The sequence below is a fragment of the Centruroides vittatus genome, unplaced genomic scaffold (assembly GCF_030686945.1).
Source record: "Centruroides vittatus isolate TY-2023 unplaced genomic scaffold, ASM3068694v2 contig_751, whole genome shotgun sequence".
Classification (NCBI taxonomy): domain Eukaryota; kingdom Metazoa; phylum Arthropoda; class Arachnida; order Scorpiones; family Buthidae; genus Centruroides; species Centruroides vittatus.
The window spans coordinates 209,373-226,200 of record NW_027122488.1 but is presented as its reverse complement, the minus strand read 5'-3'; the positions used below and the strand labels follow the sequence as shown (position 1 = coordinate 226,200).

At 36.1% G+C, this 16,828-nt stretch overlaps 2 protein-coding genes across 8 annotated transcripts in view; one reads left to right on the top strand and one right to left on the bottom strand.

The window, feature by feature from the left end:
* Positions 1 to 1,399: 1,399 nt before the first annotated feature.
* Megf8 (multiple EGF like domains 8) overlaps positions 1,400 to 16,828 on the bottom strand; it is a 106,104-nt gene continuing 90,675 nt past the window's right edge. For all 7 annotated transcript variants that reach the window (XM_067277621.1, XM_067277617.1, XM_067277619.1 and 4 more), the window contains 2 exons: positions 3,954 to 4,059; positions 1,400 to 3,877 (listed from right to left, as the gene is read on the bottom strand). In XM_067277621.1, the coding sequence (XP_067133722.1) occupies positions 2,790 to 3,877; positions 3,954 to 4,059 (1,194 nt within the window). In that variant the 3' untranslated portion in view covers positions 1,400 to 2,789. The remainder of the gene's footprint in view (positions 3,878 to 3,953; positions 4,060 to 16,828) is intronic.
* Rab14 (RAS oncogene family member Rab14) overlaps positions 14,897 to 16,828 on the top strand; it is a 191,256-nt gene continuing 189,324 nt past the window's right edge. Inside the window, exon 1 of the mRNA XM_067277644.1 lies at positions 14,897 to 14,901. The gene's annotated coding sequence lies outside the window, so the exon portion shown is untranslated. The remainder of the gene's footprint in view (positions 14,902 to 16,828) is intronic.

Here is a 16,828-nt window from a genome sequence, read left to right as displayed (position 1 = left end):
ACCACTCCAAACTTTCTCGAAAGAGTTCTTTCCATATTCTCTTCGACACGACAGTCGTCTCGGTTTTGTTCCACTAGAGTTTTCACTTAAATATTTTGGTAGCCCAGCAAATCTGTCGGTACAGCATTTGACTGGTATTTTTTCCAGTACTTCAGCTTTCACTTCACTTATTTTTCCTGAATCGTCCGGTGCAAAACGATCGATGCGCACAATGGGATTCTTTAGGCCTACTCCACCGAAATTTTCTCCAACCACACCGTTCGTAATACGTCTTTTGGAAGACCAAAAATGGTAACAGTTTCTTTCTCGTTTCTACAGTCGGATTTTCGACCGGCTACTTTACAACACCTGTACATTTTTTATTAATAACTTACATATAATTATTCTCTCGATATTCTGAAAAAACGAAATCATGGTTTCATGTAATCTTCATATTATTTTATTACAAGTTATCGAGATACTATTTCTAATAGCCTATTACTTCGATACCTTTTAACAAAAAAACAAATATGTTTGGATGTATAAATTTTATTGTTTCAAACAAATTTTAAAATATTAAAAAGATTGTTAAAATGGCAATCTATATATTTTTTTATATTATGGTAAATTAGGTATACACTATTACCTAAGTTCTACCGAAAATATTTATAGTAATTGAAAAATACTCACAGAGAAATTTGCCTGACACCATCGGTCGTTTAATAAGTTATCCCATATCGAAAGATAAGTCCTTTATTCTGGCAAAATTTCAGAAATATCTGTAATGTGTCTGGATAAAACACGCATGGAACCGCAGTTAGCACTAAGCCGGTCGAACGATAAAAGCGTGTCCCGGCCCGTTAACCAAACCTACTACAATTTGGGTTATAAGTGGATCTCTTGTAATACAAGCACGCAGCCATTGCTCTTTATTCCACCACTCCCGAGTTGAAGGAATAAAAGAGCATGGCGTGCGCCATTGAACGCGGCAAAACTCTCCCGGATGCCACCAACTACGGGTATAGGCACGGAAATAAAAACGCCAAAGTCCTAAAAAAAAAAGGAATTTGACATCATATTAAAGGGGGCGACGCGTGACGAAGAGGGGGGGGGTTAAATTTGACCGAGTGGCGCCACGCGATTTACGGACGACCGGTAAGGTGGAAGAAGGTGGGGACGAAATCTTTACGGAGTCTCGGCTGGTTGGTAAGTCCGCAGCCGGTCGACGGTCGGGTGATTAATTTTTAATAACTTTTCAAAAGAAAGTCGCATCCGAAATTTAAATAGTAAATTATCGACACCGGGGATCAGATCCGAAAAGACTGGGTTTATACCCAGGTTTTCGGCCGCCAAAAGTAGTTAAAAAGGGTCCGAGATGTTAAAGAACGTGTTATTGACCGGAGTGAAACACAAGGTGATGTCGGTAGCCTCGGAATCGTAACTTTATTTCCCTGTTATACGATAAAGCGAACATTCATACAATTCGGATATTTACATGGAAAAAGCTCAGCTTCATATATATATATTTCTTTTGTTTAGCTACACGAGAGGCATCAAATGTTTTACATCGTGTCTTAAACGGGTTCCGAATTGATTTAACAATCGTTACTTCTTAACCAATTAAATACTTCAGGACGAAACAAATGGGTAAAGTGACGACCGACGAATTTAGAAGGAAGAGATTCCGTAAAACTAAAATACGTAAGCATAAATTAAAAAAAATAATATATGATAAGAAAATAAAATTTAACATGTATTTTTTACATATTTTCGATTCGTTTTATTACTTTCCTATACTATAATTTCTTATTTGTCGTAAACATTCCACTTAGATTCGTACTTTTTATGTCGATTTTTAATTCCTAACTTTAAAACTAATTCTGCTTATTATTATTATTATTATTATTACTGGAAGTACAATTATTTATATGCTTAAATTTCGATACGATGATAATTTAAAGGTTTCCCGCACGGCCGTACGATCCATCGGCGTTCTCGTTTGCGCACAAATCATCACAGTCCTTTTTTATATATACAAATGCTGCCAAATGCAAGAAAGATCGACGACTGCGCCGCCGGCAAAATAGCGTCACGCTCTTCCGGGTTTATTGCTGGGTTTTAAACCGTGAAATAAAGCGTTCCACGTACGCAGTACACCCCTCGTCGCCCGTCCTAAATAAAGAAACTGCAGTCGGCAGGGATGCCCACCCGAATGGGCTCGGCAGAGAGTAACGCAGGTTAAAACAAAATAGAATTTGCACTTTGCCAGCGGACGGGACGTCCTCCCTACGACTAGAAGGGGTATTCCGTTAGACACGTGAGGTAGTTGTCGGGCACGGTTACCATGCGCAGTGGTCCGAGCCGGCGCTTTCTTTGCCCTAATAAATAACCGCAGTGTTAAAAAAAGTGGAAAATCGGAGTGGCGGGCAACGAATTCCGCAGTCGTCGACGAGAGGTGAGCAAATACGAGGAACAATATGTACAAATAGGAACATAACGGTTTCGTATCGTAACTAGAATTTAAAATATATATTTCAATTTTAACTTTTCCCATAAAACACGCACTTCTTTCTCTCTCTCTCTCTTTCCGTAATGCAAAAAGTCCAGTACTTCTAACAAACACTGTGCTCCGGTAGCACACCGACGCCACCGCCGGTCGTTCACAACCACAATTATATACATATTTTTTATATAATAAATGAATAACCATTAAGTTGCCGCCGGGCACGCGTACAAATATTTTACACGTACGTACACGGGTACAAAAGAGTTCCGGAAACTGTACAACTATCACAGAGTTACTACTACTATCAGAGAGTGATGTGACTGGTTCTTCTGCGCCTGGGTGCCCTGATGCCCATGTTTCCGTGCGAAGATAGTCCCCTGACGGTGATGAGGGCGGTGCCCAGACTGAGTCTGACGGGCGCGCTCAGTCCTCCCGGAAGTTGGACCAGGACGGTGGCCAGTGCCGCGATTCCGTCAGAGACGGGTTCCACGGCCACGGGTCTGGTGCCGTATCTGTCGTCGCCGTACACTTTGGGCGAGTCTCGGCCCGGGTGGCCCTTGTGTTTGTGTTTCTTCCGATAGTTATTGGGGGAATAGGGGTAGAAATCGTAGTCGTCTATTTCCTCCTCGATGACGGCCACGATCCGGGCGAAAGGCCGACTGGCCATGTGCTTCATCTCGGCCGCGTGCAGACGTCTGGCTCGGCGCACGTCGAAGGCCTGCTTGACTTTCCAGATGACCACGCAGATGGCCAGGAACAGGAAGAAACACGAGAAGAAGACGGAGAAGAAGACGAAGAGGTCGATTCTGGTCTGGTCTTGTCTGAAGAACAGACCGCCGTAGGTGACGTCGGAAGTTTTACTTCCCACGCCGTGGATCACCATGTGAAATCGCGTCATCCTCAGGTCGTGAACTCCCTGCGGAATGGTTATGACCAATCTGTTCTGCAGATTGCGAACGCGCAGAAACTCCTGCGCGTCGGTAATAGTTATGTAAGTGGTCAGGCCTTTGGCCCTACTCTCGCGTAGTTTCAGCGGGGGAGACGGAGAGGGAGAAGAATCGTTGGCCAGATCGCCGTTGATGTCATCCGACGGAGCCTCTCGCTTCCCCACTTTTCTGTCCTTGATGAACAAATTCGTCTGATGCAATTCGTTTTTCTCTAAAGCGGTTCCTACCTCGATTCCCGACACTCTGTCGAACGTGATGTAATGAATTCCCGTCGTCTTGTTGACGTCCACCACGAAGGTGTCTTCTTTGGAAGACAGATAGAAATCGGCACCTCCTTCCGTCACGTCCACAATGACGCGGATGTCCACGTTCATGTATCTGGGTTGCACCGCGAAGAACACCGTTCTCCCCGGAAGAAGAGGACTGGGTTTCCTATTACATTCCTCTGCAAAATAACCATTTTATACCATTTCCGCCTGGTTTTTCAAACGCATATAAAAAATACTAAGCCGAGAACTTACCTTGAGTATTTGGATCGAAACAGTACTCTTTATCCAAAAACATAAGACGATAACATTGATGTCCGTTAGTGGGAACTCCGAGGAAGTACTCTTTACATTTGGAACACTAAAATATAATTTCTTCCGTCAAAATGTATTCGAAATAAAGTGGTGTCATAATAAGACGATGACCCTAGTACGTACGGAACGGTCCGGCTAAAACCAAATCGGATACTATTAATACGTACCAGGCCCGGGCAAACCGAAATACTTTTCTGTAGATATGCGGTGGAATCTGGCTATTATAATCGCGGATAATGTTATCGTAATCGGTCGGTCCTAAAACACTACGTAAAATTAGTTTAAAGTAATTGACCTAGTATAATCGAACTTGGGCTATTGTTATAATTGCGATTGGGGACGAACGATAAGAATCGTTAGAAAATCGTACTAAATGGACCTTTTCTTCGAAACTTACTTTTAACCGAAGCCTACCTTCTACTTTTTACTTATCGTGTACGTGACAATATTTCTTCGGAAATATGTAAATCGTATTTTTTCCCAAGGGTACTTTGTACTTTTCGAAACACATTCTTGCAATTTCTCTGACTTAATTTTGTGATCTAGATTTTAAGAGTTCAGTATAAAATGCACTATAAAAATACTCTGGATTGTGGCAGAAGCAAAGCAAAAGCGGAGAGATTAGTTTCTTCTAGAAAGCGAAGAATACGAATACCACGATAAGTTGTCCAAGAAATGAGTCTAAGTAGTGCGACTGTGCATTTAAACATTACCTAGTTACGATTTTTTAATAAGAAATCTATCATCCGTTTAAATTAAAGCATATAATATTCATAAGCTTCTATTAGGCCTATATACGTCAAACGTTTGCATTGTGATGCAGCTAAATACTGGATGACGACTTTGTATTAACATAGGAACATTTAACTGTTATATTTTAATGCAGTCTACGGTGCTTATAAAAATAGAAACAAAATTATTTTGGATACTCCCTTATTGTTTTATCAAAAGCTAATAACGTGTAAAATCGTCATTAAGTCCTACCCTAGTGGAGATGCACACCACTCCCAATATCTCCTCACCCTCGACCTCTACCTACAGTTCTACTTTACCTTAAATTGATATAGACTGATGTTTATGTTTGACACTATCATTGATGCTCTCTCATCTCTCTTAGAGCTATAGCTAAGGTTAAATTTTAACAAAATGAATTAACATTATTTACACTGCACTTGTTATATTTTAAGTAAGTGCACCTTACACACAGTTATCTGTGGCTGTGAGAATCTCAAGTTCCCTCTCATAATTTTGTCTGGATTAAAGGTGGTAGAAAACCATCAGTTGCTCGACCTGTATTATAAAGCTATAGAAAATTCCAGAAACTTTTGCATCAATCCAGTAAGTACATACATGTATTTCTATTGGCAAGCGCCAAATCCGACAGAGGGCGCTCAAGATGGCTGCCGAAACAGGTAAGGAACCGACCATGTGTTTGTTCAATGCCTGAGCCGATTCAGTTTCCATCGGTGACGACTACTGCGATGACCAAATGAAGAACAAATCATTGAATTTATAAAGTAAATAATTAATAAAAAGTACATGGCCGGCGTTATTTACATTTAATAAATATATAAAAATATAAATACGACTATACAAAGATAAAACTTGCTTCTGAAAGACAGAAGCAAGTTTTATCTTTGTATAGTCATATTTATATTTTTATATATTTATTGAATACATTGAATTTATGTCAAATTCTAGACTGTATCGGCGACAGGAAACGTTGTCTTGTAGAAGGTGAAACCGTTTTGGATGCTGGACACATCGTATTTTGTGGATTAAACTCTAACAACAATATGAAAGTCCATGTTGTTGCTTTAGTGTTGCAATCTCAGATATTGTCGTTTTAATACATCTCAATTACGGGGAGAATGCACGTGCAAAGCGGGGCTGTCTGGTTTTCGTAAACATGTGATAGCCGAGAATAATACTAAAATGAAAACAAAAAACGTAAATTAACTTACATTTTCAATTAAGAATATTTTTAAAAATTTGACTGGAAAGTTATCTCGACATATGTATATGAAGATAGAAAATTTACCTATTTTCTTTCCGATCTGCGTACAAAAACAATTTTTCGACAGGCATGTCCATTTACAGAAACAATTTAGACATTTTTTTCTTTTTATGTGGACGGCTCCAGATTTTCAAAAGAATAATTTTCAAACTTGAATAGGAATACTACCGCTACGTCATGACTACATAAGAATTATTATTTAAAAATAAAATAAAAGACTATCGTGTGTAGAATTAAAACACTTCTCACCTGTTAACGTGTAACAGGTGAGAAGTGTTTAAATATTTTAAGCAGTATACACCATGTTTTAATATAAAAACATAACTATTATCATAAATAAAACTATGTTCAGTGTTGTTGTTAGAGTTTAATCCACAAAATACGATGTGTCCAGCATCCAAAACGGTTTCACCCTCTACAAGACAACGTTTCCTGTCGGCTCCTTACCTGTTTCGGCAGCCATTTTGAGCGCCCTCTGTCGGATTTGGCGCTTGCCAATAGCTGGACAAACGGAAACTTTCTTTTTTGCCAATTCTTAACAGTCGAATCCATTTACCGTTGATTACACTTATGAGTTTCTCCGAATTTTGATTTCCGAATAATCATCTGTTTTTACGTGGAAAAGGATTAAAACTTATATCAGGCTCCCGTATGATTTTTGAATTTCAATTTAAAATTCAATTCAAAAGCTTTGCTCTTCCTATTGCTATTCATCTTTACTCCTGACAATACACAAGAACGATTCAGACGACACAGATAAAATTACTTTTGCTTTTAAACACCAGAGGGTGAGCATCTGATAAAAAACGCGAACACAGGTTCACAAAAATTATTGCAAAAACGCAAAGATTTCTTCGCTCGCGTGTATAGGACGACCTAGGTTTTTAAAGCAGTGAAAATTAAATAAAAACCTCATCTTATATGCGAGTAAATACTGTATTTACATCAATTATAAATGTAACAAAAGTTGTGTCAGATTATTGAAAAACTATATAAGAGTGATCTAAAAGTCAGTAAACATTTAAACAATCACTATTTCAGTGAATTTTTGGCACATGGTAGTGAGATTAGCATGGAAATGCATAGTATCACGAGGGTTTTTCCCAGAAAATTGTCAATTGAAAATAATTTTAAGTCCATCAGTACATTACCAAGAATTACATTACACAGGTGTCACTATCACAGGTCAGCATACTAATTTGGAGGAAAGGCAAGAATTGAGGCATGACATTCATACAGGATGGAGCACCACCCTATGTTGCTTCTCCTTTGAAACAACTGTTACTATCATCTTTTGGAAAGAATCAACTGGTAAGCTGTCACTTTCAGGATCAACAGCCACCTAGATCTTCAGACCTGATGCTCTGTGATTTTTGGTTTTGGAGCTACCTGAAATCACAGGTTTACAGAGATAACATTGCCAATGACTTTGGATGATGAGCGGTATCAATAATATTTGTACCTTGAGAAATGCTGTTTCTTGCTATCCTCAATGTTGTTACTTATCTTTAGACCATCCATGACAATGAAGTCTGCCAACTAACATTTGCATCCAACATCCAAATTTGGATGTTGGATGCAAATGTTATCCTGTATACATGGTGTATACAGGATGTGGATGTGGTTCTTAATGTTGTTAAGGATCAAAGTGCCACCCGATGGACATAATTAAAACTAATTCTGGCACTTTTCTGGATGAAACCCCATGATTCTACACATTTTCACATTAATCACACACCAAAAATTCACTGAAATATGACTTTTTCAAATTTTAATTGATTTTGTATCCTGTATAATGTTGATAGGCAATCAAAACCACATATCTCCAATAATTAGTCAAAACCACATTTTTGTGTTAATATGTTGTATAGTCAATTTCTTTATACTGTCAAAACCTCATAAGTGGTATGTATCTTTTAAGCACTTTTTCTGACATTGTCAAAAACTTCCAACGTTGTACTCAAAAGTTTGATGTCTCAAAACAGGGTTTTGAGGCAGCAAACTTTTGCAAAGCTCTTGTAAACTTTTAGGAAAGCAGATATGGGGTTTTGATTGCCAACTGAGTCAAAATAATCCTCAAATTGTTCCTCAGTTTAACATGGTCAAAAAAAAATATCACTTAAAACAAAAATTTGTTGAAAAGCATTGGCTCTGAAAGCAGACAATACCCTCTGCTTTGGGAACTACCACCACTAATTACTTCAGTGGGCACTAAGATAGGTGGGCAGCAGGGGAAATGCTGGAAAAGCCTACTCAGCAGCTGTGAATTAGTTATAAATAAAGTAAACACACTCCAATAACCTTAAAACACAGCAAAAATTTTAACAACTAAATTTAGTAACAAATAATTTAATAATAGGAGAAACAGCATCATTTACCACATATGTATTGTACATAGCAGAGATGTCCTGATGGGAAGCCCTACTTCAGGTGTTCTGTGTGAAATGTTTCTTAAATTCCTAGAGTCTTCTATCTTATCATGGTACACTTTCAACATCTGTATGCTCATTATTTGGATGACATTCTCATTATCTGGAAAAAATGTCCTACCATACAACTTTGTAGGGATTGCTATTAATGTCATCAATAAGGTCTCATGCTGGAATTGGAACAGGAAAGTGATAGAGAGGCTCATTTTCTGGACATTACACTTAGGAATGGTAGTATCATCACAGGCATTACTACATTCCCAAGTGTAATGTCCAGGAAGCCATCCTACAATTCTTTATTCATCCCCTGCTCTTCCAACAATCCACTCAACTATAAACTGGCAGCATTTAGAGCTTTGATCAGGAGGGCCTACACACACTGCACAGATAGCCATGATAGAATAAAGGAATTGGACCATATTGTGTCCCTTGACATACAGTTTGGCTATAAGCATAAGACCATTAAAGCAATCATTGATACTTTCCAACAAAAAATGGATTGTTCCAGGATTGATTCACAGATGGGACACTTAATCGTTAACTACACTTCTCCCCATGGAACGTCTTGAAGGGGATTGGCTAAGCCTTATGGTGTGATATTATGTACAAGAAAAACAGCACCATTTACTGAATGCTGAGAAATGATAAGGATACTCTGGACACAATGCAGGTCCAGATGTCAACCTCTGATCCATTAATGCAGTGATTCTCAAAGTGGAGGTCGCGACCCCCAAGGGGGTCGTGAAAAATATTTGGGGGGGGTCGCTGAAAAATTGATGCCAGATCAATTTTTTCAATATTTTATAAATTTACTATGGATTCATGTTTAGAAATAATAGAAATAAAAATATATAAAATAATTTTTACTTAAATAAATTGCACATATAAATAATAAAAATAATATAAATATTTAAGTACGAGCCTAACCCCTCCCTCCGGGATGTTTTTTGACACATACTTATTCTTCGGGGGTCCTTTGAAATTTTTAAGTGCAGAAGGGGGTCGTGGTCCAAAAAGTTTGAGAAACACTGCATTAATGGAATGGTGTAAACATGACCTCTTCCATGTTGTGGTCACTCTAAGATCCCTACAACAGCATTTAAAGAAGCACCAGGGTGACATCAGAAAATTCAACCTGGCAGTCTATGCTATCACCTATCAGGGATCTACAAAGGTCAAGTGGAACCAGGCTAGAATTATACAAAAAATGGGAAGCCACCGACATATGTTATGCTGAGACCTACTAAATTTACAAGGCTTTGAGTGGAGGTTGTTCTATCAACTTCAGGGATGTCAACTCTCTTTTGGTGGCCTGGAAGTACCTTTATGAATACCCGACAAGAAAGTGACTTGTAGCCCTATGATGAATGTTGTGTGGATGTTAAGGTATTAAAGCAATGTTTTTTTATTTTTGTATTTATTGTAGTTATATGTATTTACGTTTAGTATTGATTTTACTTTGTTATATTGTAATTATTTTTTAAATTACTTCATAGTTGTCCGTTCTTTTTATGATCGGTTAACAGTCCTATTGCAGCATTTAAAATTTATGTTCTAGAATGTTAACATTTTAAATGATGTATGGCATTTTGTTGCATATTCTACTTGAGGAAGATCATTAAAAACAGCAAAAAAATTAATAACTATAATGTTTTTAATTGTTTTAAGGTTATTGGAGTGTGTTGAGTCAATTTGTGATTGATTGTACTACCATATTTACTTGAATGTAAGATGCACTTTTTTTAGGTTTTGGTATCTCAGAAAATGAGCTGCATCTTAGATTTAATGTAATACGTCGTAATGTATTACATCAAATCAAAACAAACATACATACAAAATGGGTCTCTAGTACCATGCATCTTATTTCTCTATCACTAATTCCATTGCATCTTTTTAATGATTTTATTAGACCAATATTTGCAATAGAAAATATTTAAAAGGTTAACATAGCTCAATCTCCACAGACCTCTTTCAAGAAATGTTGCATTTCCAATACTTTAAATGTCATCAAGAATGATTGAATATGATTGCATGTGGGAAGACATAAACATTGAATCCAGCATTGATTATCATAGCTTTAGTAAACTAAAAATAATACTCAGGAACATGACTAAAACAAGTAAGTGTTGATTCAGAACAGCCTAACACAGCAAGTGAAGAGGTTCTCAATTTTGATATCATGACGACAGTAATATACAGTATAACGCAACTTACTTTATTTGACATAAATTTGTCTTGTCCATTTAAAAAAATTGATGAGCGATGTATGTAGAAATTAAGGCACATCTTAAATTCAAGTAAATATGGTAATTATCAATGATCAATTAGTTATTTACACTGAAATATAATATTACAATTATTCAATTGATGTTCATGTAATGTAATGATAGATTCTAATATTTAGATACTAAATTAATATTAAAATTTAAATTTATCTTTGTATACTAGTACATTTATCAATTAACAGGACTTATTATACTGGAAAATTATGTATGCAGATATTTAGTCTTACAGATCAGAAATAACAAGTGAACTAAATAAAAAGTATTATTTCTGATCTGTAAGACTAAATATCTGCATCCATAATTTTCCAGTATAATAAGTCCTGTTAATTGATAAATGTACACAAAGATAAATTTAAATTATGATAAAGGACACAAAGGCATAATAATTTAATATTAAAATCTTTTCTTAATATTAGAAGCTCCTCAGTTTTCCCACATCATAAAGGTAATTCTTGGTTAGTGTGGTAGATATGTTCTTTGAAAGAAGAGAAAAGTACGAAGAGATATACCTATAGAAAGCCTAATAGTTATTTCCTTTAGAACTGAAATACCAAAATGTCAAATGTGTAATACAAAAACTGTTCACAATTACATTTAACTACACAGTTGTATGTATTTAGTTTTGTGGAAATTAATTTGTTGTAAGAAGATGTATTAAGATTATTTGAATTAATGTAAACAAAATTCACAAAAAATGTAAAAAAGTGATTAAATCACAAAAATAAATCATGATTATTAATCACAGTAAGGTGTTGTATATGATTTATAAAAAAAAAAAAGATTTGAAAACAAAGATAATTTCCTTAGATCAATTAAGGAATGGCAAACATTCAATACTGCAGTAACAAATTATTTTAGTTTAGTTGTTCTGACTATAGCTTCATTTAAAAACAAATGTAGGATCTTTAGTAAGTTCAAAATACTCATATTATGTATGAAATACAACAAAGGAGATGATGAAGAAAGCATTAGTTATATGGATAGAGAATGACTACACAGCTATGCAATATGAAATAAGCTGAAATAATGTCAATGCTATCCAATAGTCATCTGAAAGCAAGAGATAGTTCAAAAAATTTAAAATGGTATGCTTTAGCTATGTTTTCATTAGCTGTTGATGTTATGTAAAATATTTTGCAAAGTTACTAAAATCATTTGGGAAGACTCTTATACATCTGATGAAATGAATCTTTTTCTGAAGAAATAACTGACAGATTTTAAGATAGCCAAAGATTGAATATTATTACACTTTTTTGCTGTAATGCATCATCAGGTGATTGTATGATAAAGCAGGATTAATAATAGCAGGTTTTAAATTCAACAGCAATAAAGAACTGGAATATGAGAAAACCAAGGATTTGTTTCCCTAGTGTTTTAAGCCCGAAACTGAAACTTACACAAAGAAAAAGAATCCATGAAGTTATTGAAAGAAAAATGTTCCAGAACATCCAACACATTTACATCATGAAAATGTAAAACCAATATTCTTACCACTCATATTGGGGGTTGAGTAAGAATACTCAATCAAATGATTGTCATAATTAATTTGGCTATAAATTTGTTTTTAGACGTAGGTGTTAGGTGCCATCTCTTATCTAAATTAATAATTATAATTTTTCATAATTTATTAAATAATTTAGAACCATCCAGAAGAAAAGAACTAGCCTGGAGTGGGACTTGAACTTGCAACTTCCACTTACTGTACAATGCACTTTTCAGTTATGCCAGCTGGATCTCCAAGAAATTCTTTGCTTCCAGATGTATTTAAACTTTAGATATAACTAGAAGCAGTTATTCACAATATAGGACAACTCCTACACCCATAGCATAAGTACACCTCTGCTACAGCACTCAGCCAGCTATTGTGTTATATACACTGCTGGCCATTAAAAATGGTATACCAAGAAGGAAAGCAAATAGCAGAATTGTATTTATTTTATACATACATTATAATGGGAGGAAGATATCATTAAATTGACAGGTAATTTTGAAGTACAGAGCATGCAGAAATCAATATCCAGAGCACCCACCTCTGGCAGCAATAACAACTGTAACCTAGCTGGGTGTCATTGGATGGGTACAGGTATAGGTGCAGCAGTCCATGCAATTTCAACTCTAGGCCAGAATTCATTTATTGTACTGGCTGGCAAATGGTGGTGTGCCAGTTTCTCAGCAACCACTGACCATACATTCTCAATTGGTGACATGCCTCAATTGGTTGCCCTGGCCAGCACAATATACAGATTGTGCTGGCCAGGGCAACAGTCAAACACCCTCTGTATTCAGAATGGTCAGGACAGCATGGGTAACATGCAGTTATGCATTGTCCTGTTGAAAGAGAGTGTGATGGAGGACCCAAAGATAAGGCACAGCAATGGGCCTTACCACATCAAAAATGTAATGACAATTGTCCAAATTACCAGCTATGCAAACAAGAGGTAACCAGGATGTGTACCCAATTGCATCCCATACCATCACTCCAGGTACTGACTGAGACCGCAAGACTATGATGAATGCAAACCAGCAATGATTGTTCTCCTCGGTGCCTCCACACATGGATGTAGCCATCATGATGCTGTACATAGAACAGGGCTTTGTCTGAAAATGTGACGCCAATTCTGTGTCCATTTTCATCACTGAATGTACCAGTGTAGGTATGCCTGTTTCTGCTGCAGCATCAAGGGAAGCTGCAGTAATAGTCTGTGCAGACACTTGTTGTTCTGAAAATGATCCAAGTTTCTGACTCAGGGTATATAACTAAGCTGTATGATCCCATAAGGCCATGTGGAAAAAATGTCTATCCTCTTGGGTGTTACTGACCAGGGGTCTCTGAGATCTCACATGGCATTCTGTATGGCCCTCCTGGACCCATCAATTCCACATTCTCAAGACAGTCATGGGATTACAACCAACACAAGCAGCAATAGTGTGGAACGATAAACTGCAGTCTTCATAGGCTACACTTCTACCACAATCAAACTCTAACACATATTGGTATGCATTCCTCCTTATATGAGGCATAACAAAACCTTTACACAAGCAACCAATGTGCAAATGCGATTTTCATATGAGAAACCAGATTTACAATCTTCCCTTTTATACAGACTGTTGGTGGCCTTACTCCTACCTGCTTTGTGAGCATGCATTAAAATGCTAATCATTTGCATATTCCAGCATGTTGAACATTTAATGCAAATTTTATGTTTGTTGCATGGTGTAGCAATTTTAATGGCCAGCAGTGTATATATATATATATATATATCACACTGGGTTAAGCAATAACTGGCTGACTGCCATAGTGAAGGTGTACTTAGGCCGTGGGCATAGGCATCATCCCCATCCAGTGCCATGAGTAACTGTGCATGGTTATAGTTAAAGTTTAAATATGTCTGGAACCAAAGAATTGCTTGGAGGTCTGGGTGGCATAACTGGCAAGCACATCTCATTGGTAAGCAGAAGTTGCAGGTTCAAGTCCTGCTCCAGGCTAGTGCTTTTATTCCAGACAGTTCTAAATTATTTAATAAATTATTAAAAATTATAGTTATTAATAATAGCAAATTTATATTCTGACTAGCTGTTACCCGCAACTTCGCCCGCATGGATTTTTCAAGCAAACACCATTTATATTCAGTATTTCAACGATAATAGTAATTGTTATATAACCGCTATTGCTGAAAATGAAATGAACTGTTTTCAATTTGAACAATTTTCTGGAATGTTTACAATCGTTCTATAATCAAACAAATATGCAATATCAAATTTGAATTTAAAATGGTTTAAACTAGCGATGCTATGAATAGTGATTTTGCCAAATACCGAATATTCGGCTATGCTCTCGGCCGAAGCGGCCGAGAGCATAGCCGAATGTTTGGAAAAATATGTGTACATTTCGCGGGTGACAGGTTACGACCTCTCTCATTGCGGTGGGTGCGGTAGTGACACCACGGGTGCATTTGTTTTATTTGCGAGTAGATCGTGTCACAACAACATGCATTATGTTCATTGTTACATCAAATTGTGTTACTAATAGTCCTTATGACTATTAGTAACACAATTTGAGCTTGAAACACGGTTCAACTTTGATGAGAATGACAAACATCTGGTTGCCACTTTTCTTGACCTGCATTTCAAAACCAGTTTCCTGGAATTAGTTCAAATGCAAAGAGCAAAACAAAAAGTTCTTTTAGAAGCTCTGAAAATTAGTTGTGATGAGTCTACTAGTACCGATGATGATTCTTCTCCACTTCGTAAGAAAAGAAATATCAATGAAAATGATAAAACCACTGAAATACATGACAGTTTCTGGAACTGTTTTGAGGAAGTCACTACAGAAAATATTCAAAATGATGAGAATGTGGAGAAGAAAAGTGCTATTGCAAATGAAATTGAATTTTATATGAAAACTGTTCAGCTAGATCGGACAGCAGACCTTTACAAGTAGTGGTCAGCAAATGCAAAACAGTATCCAAGCTTGACAGAATTCGCTAAGATTTATCTATCGTTTCCTGGCAGTAGTGTATATAGTGAGAGACTATTTTCAGAAGCAGGTATAGTTTATGAGGAAAAGCACAATCGTTTGCTATCAACAAATGCTGAAAAAATTGTTGTCATTCATCACAACTTACCACTGATAGATTTTAAGTATTGAATGCAATAATTTGTAATTAAAATAAATACATTTTTGAGTAATATGTGCGTTTTTTTTCCATGATTTAGTATTCGGTATTCAGCCGAATGTTGCGTACTATTCAGCCGAATACTGAATATTAAAATAAGTAGCCGAATAGGCCAAATACCAAATAGTAGCCGAAATATTTGTGGCATCACTAATTTAAATATTTGGTTAAAAAATCGAAAAATATATTAAAATATTTATAACAATGTCTGAAATGTTATCAATTTAATACACCTAAGTACTCAATGAAGACTAAGACTAAATGTAGTTTAAAACAAAAAAAAAAAAAAAAAAAAAAAAATTGCATCTAAAATAGTACAGTAGAAGCAATTCTTCATGTTAAGCCTTAAAGCTCTCCCTCTCCCTCTGCAGGGGAATTTCTAAAAATCCCTTCTTAGTGTGCATTTTAATGACATACCAAAATTGTGTACCAAATTTTACTCTTTAGGTTCAATGGTTTGCTCTGGGCGATGATGAATCAGTCAATCACTCAGTCAGGACAAGTAATTTTATATATTTAGATTGATACTCAACCAAATAATTGACATAATTAATGTATTGGGCTTCGGGATGTTTATTATAGATAGTAGGAATATTACTTCACTGATCAGGGGATTATTGTTACTTTTAAGGCCTACTACATAAAATGTATATTATAAAAATTTTGCACAAATTGTTTGCAGCAAGTAGCAGCCTAGTAGTCCTCTTGTATGCTTATAAGAAGACTATTGGGATGATCCCCTCTAATTTTGCCAAGCTTAATATATATCATAACACTATGCCAGTAAACTATGGCAAAGGCACACAATGCAACACTCAAGCATTTGCAAGAAAAATTAGTTCAGAGTTTTTCATATTCTTTATGTATTGTGTTGTATTGACAGTGTCAACAGCAGCAAAGCCAAGTAAGAAAATACTTCACTATCACACTGCAAGTTACAAGTTCAAATATTACTTTTATCAATTTTTTTTCTGATCTGCAATAAAAAGGATTATTGCACAACATATTTTATACTTTTTAGTAAATAATCTCTGTTACGTAGCAACATGAGCATGCTAAGTCAAGACAGAGAAACTTTTAGCAATGGAAGTCAAGTACATAGAATGCAATAAAATGTGTAGAATAAAGTTCATGACAAAAAATGAAAAATAATTTGAATTTTTTACTGTCTAGCAAATAAATATAATTACAAAATACTAATTCTTCTTTATTAACAATAAAAAAATACACTGCACAATAATCTGATTCCTTGTAGATTAGAAAAAAACTATGCTGCAAGTTACAGGTTTGAATCTTATTATTATTAGAAAGATTGAGGTCAAAGTTTTCAATGCGAAAATGTGTACATTGGATGTTCAGCGCCGCTTTCCTGTAAGCCTAGAAGTTTGACAATGGCATTTGGAACATT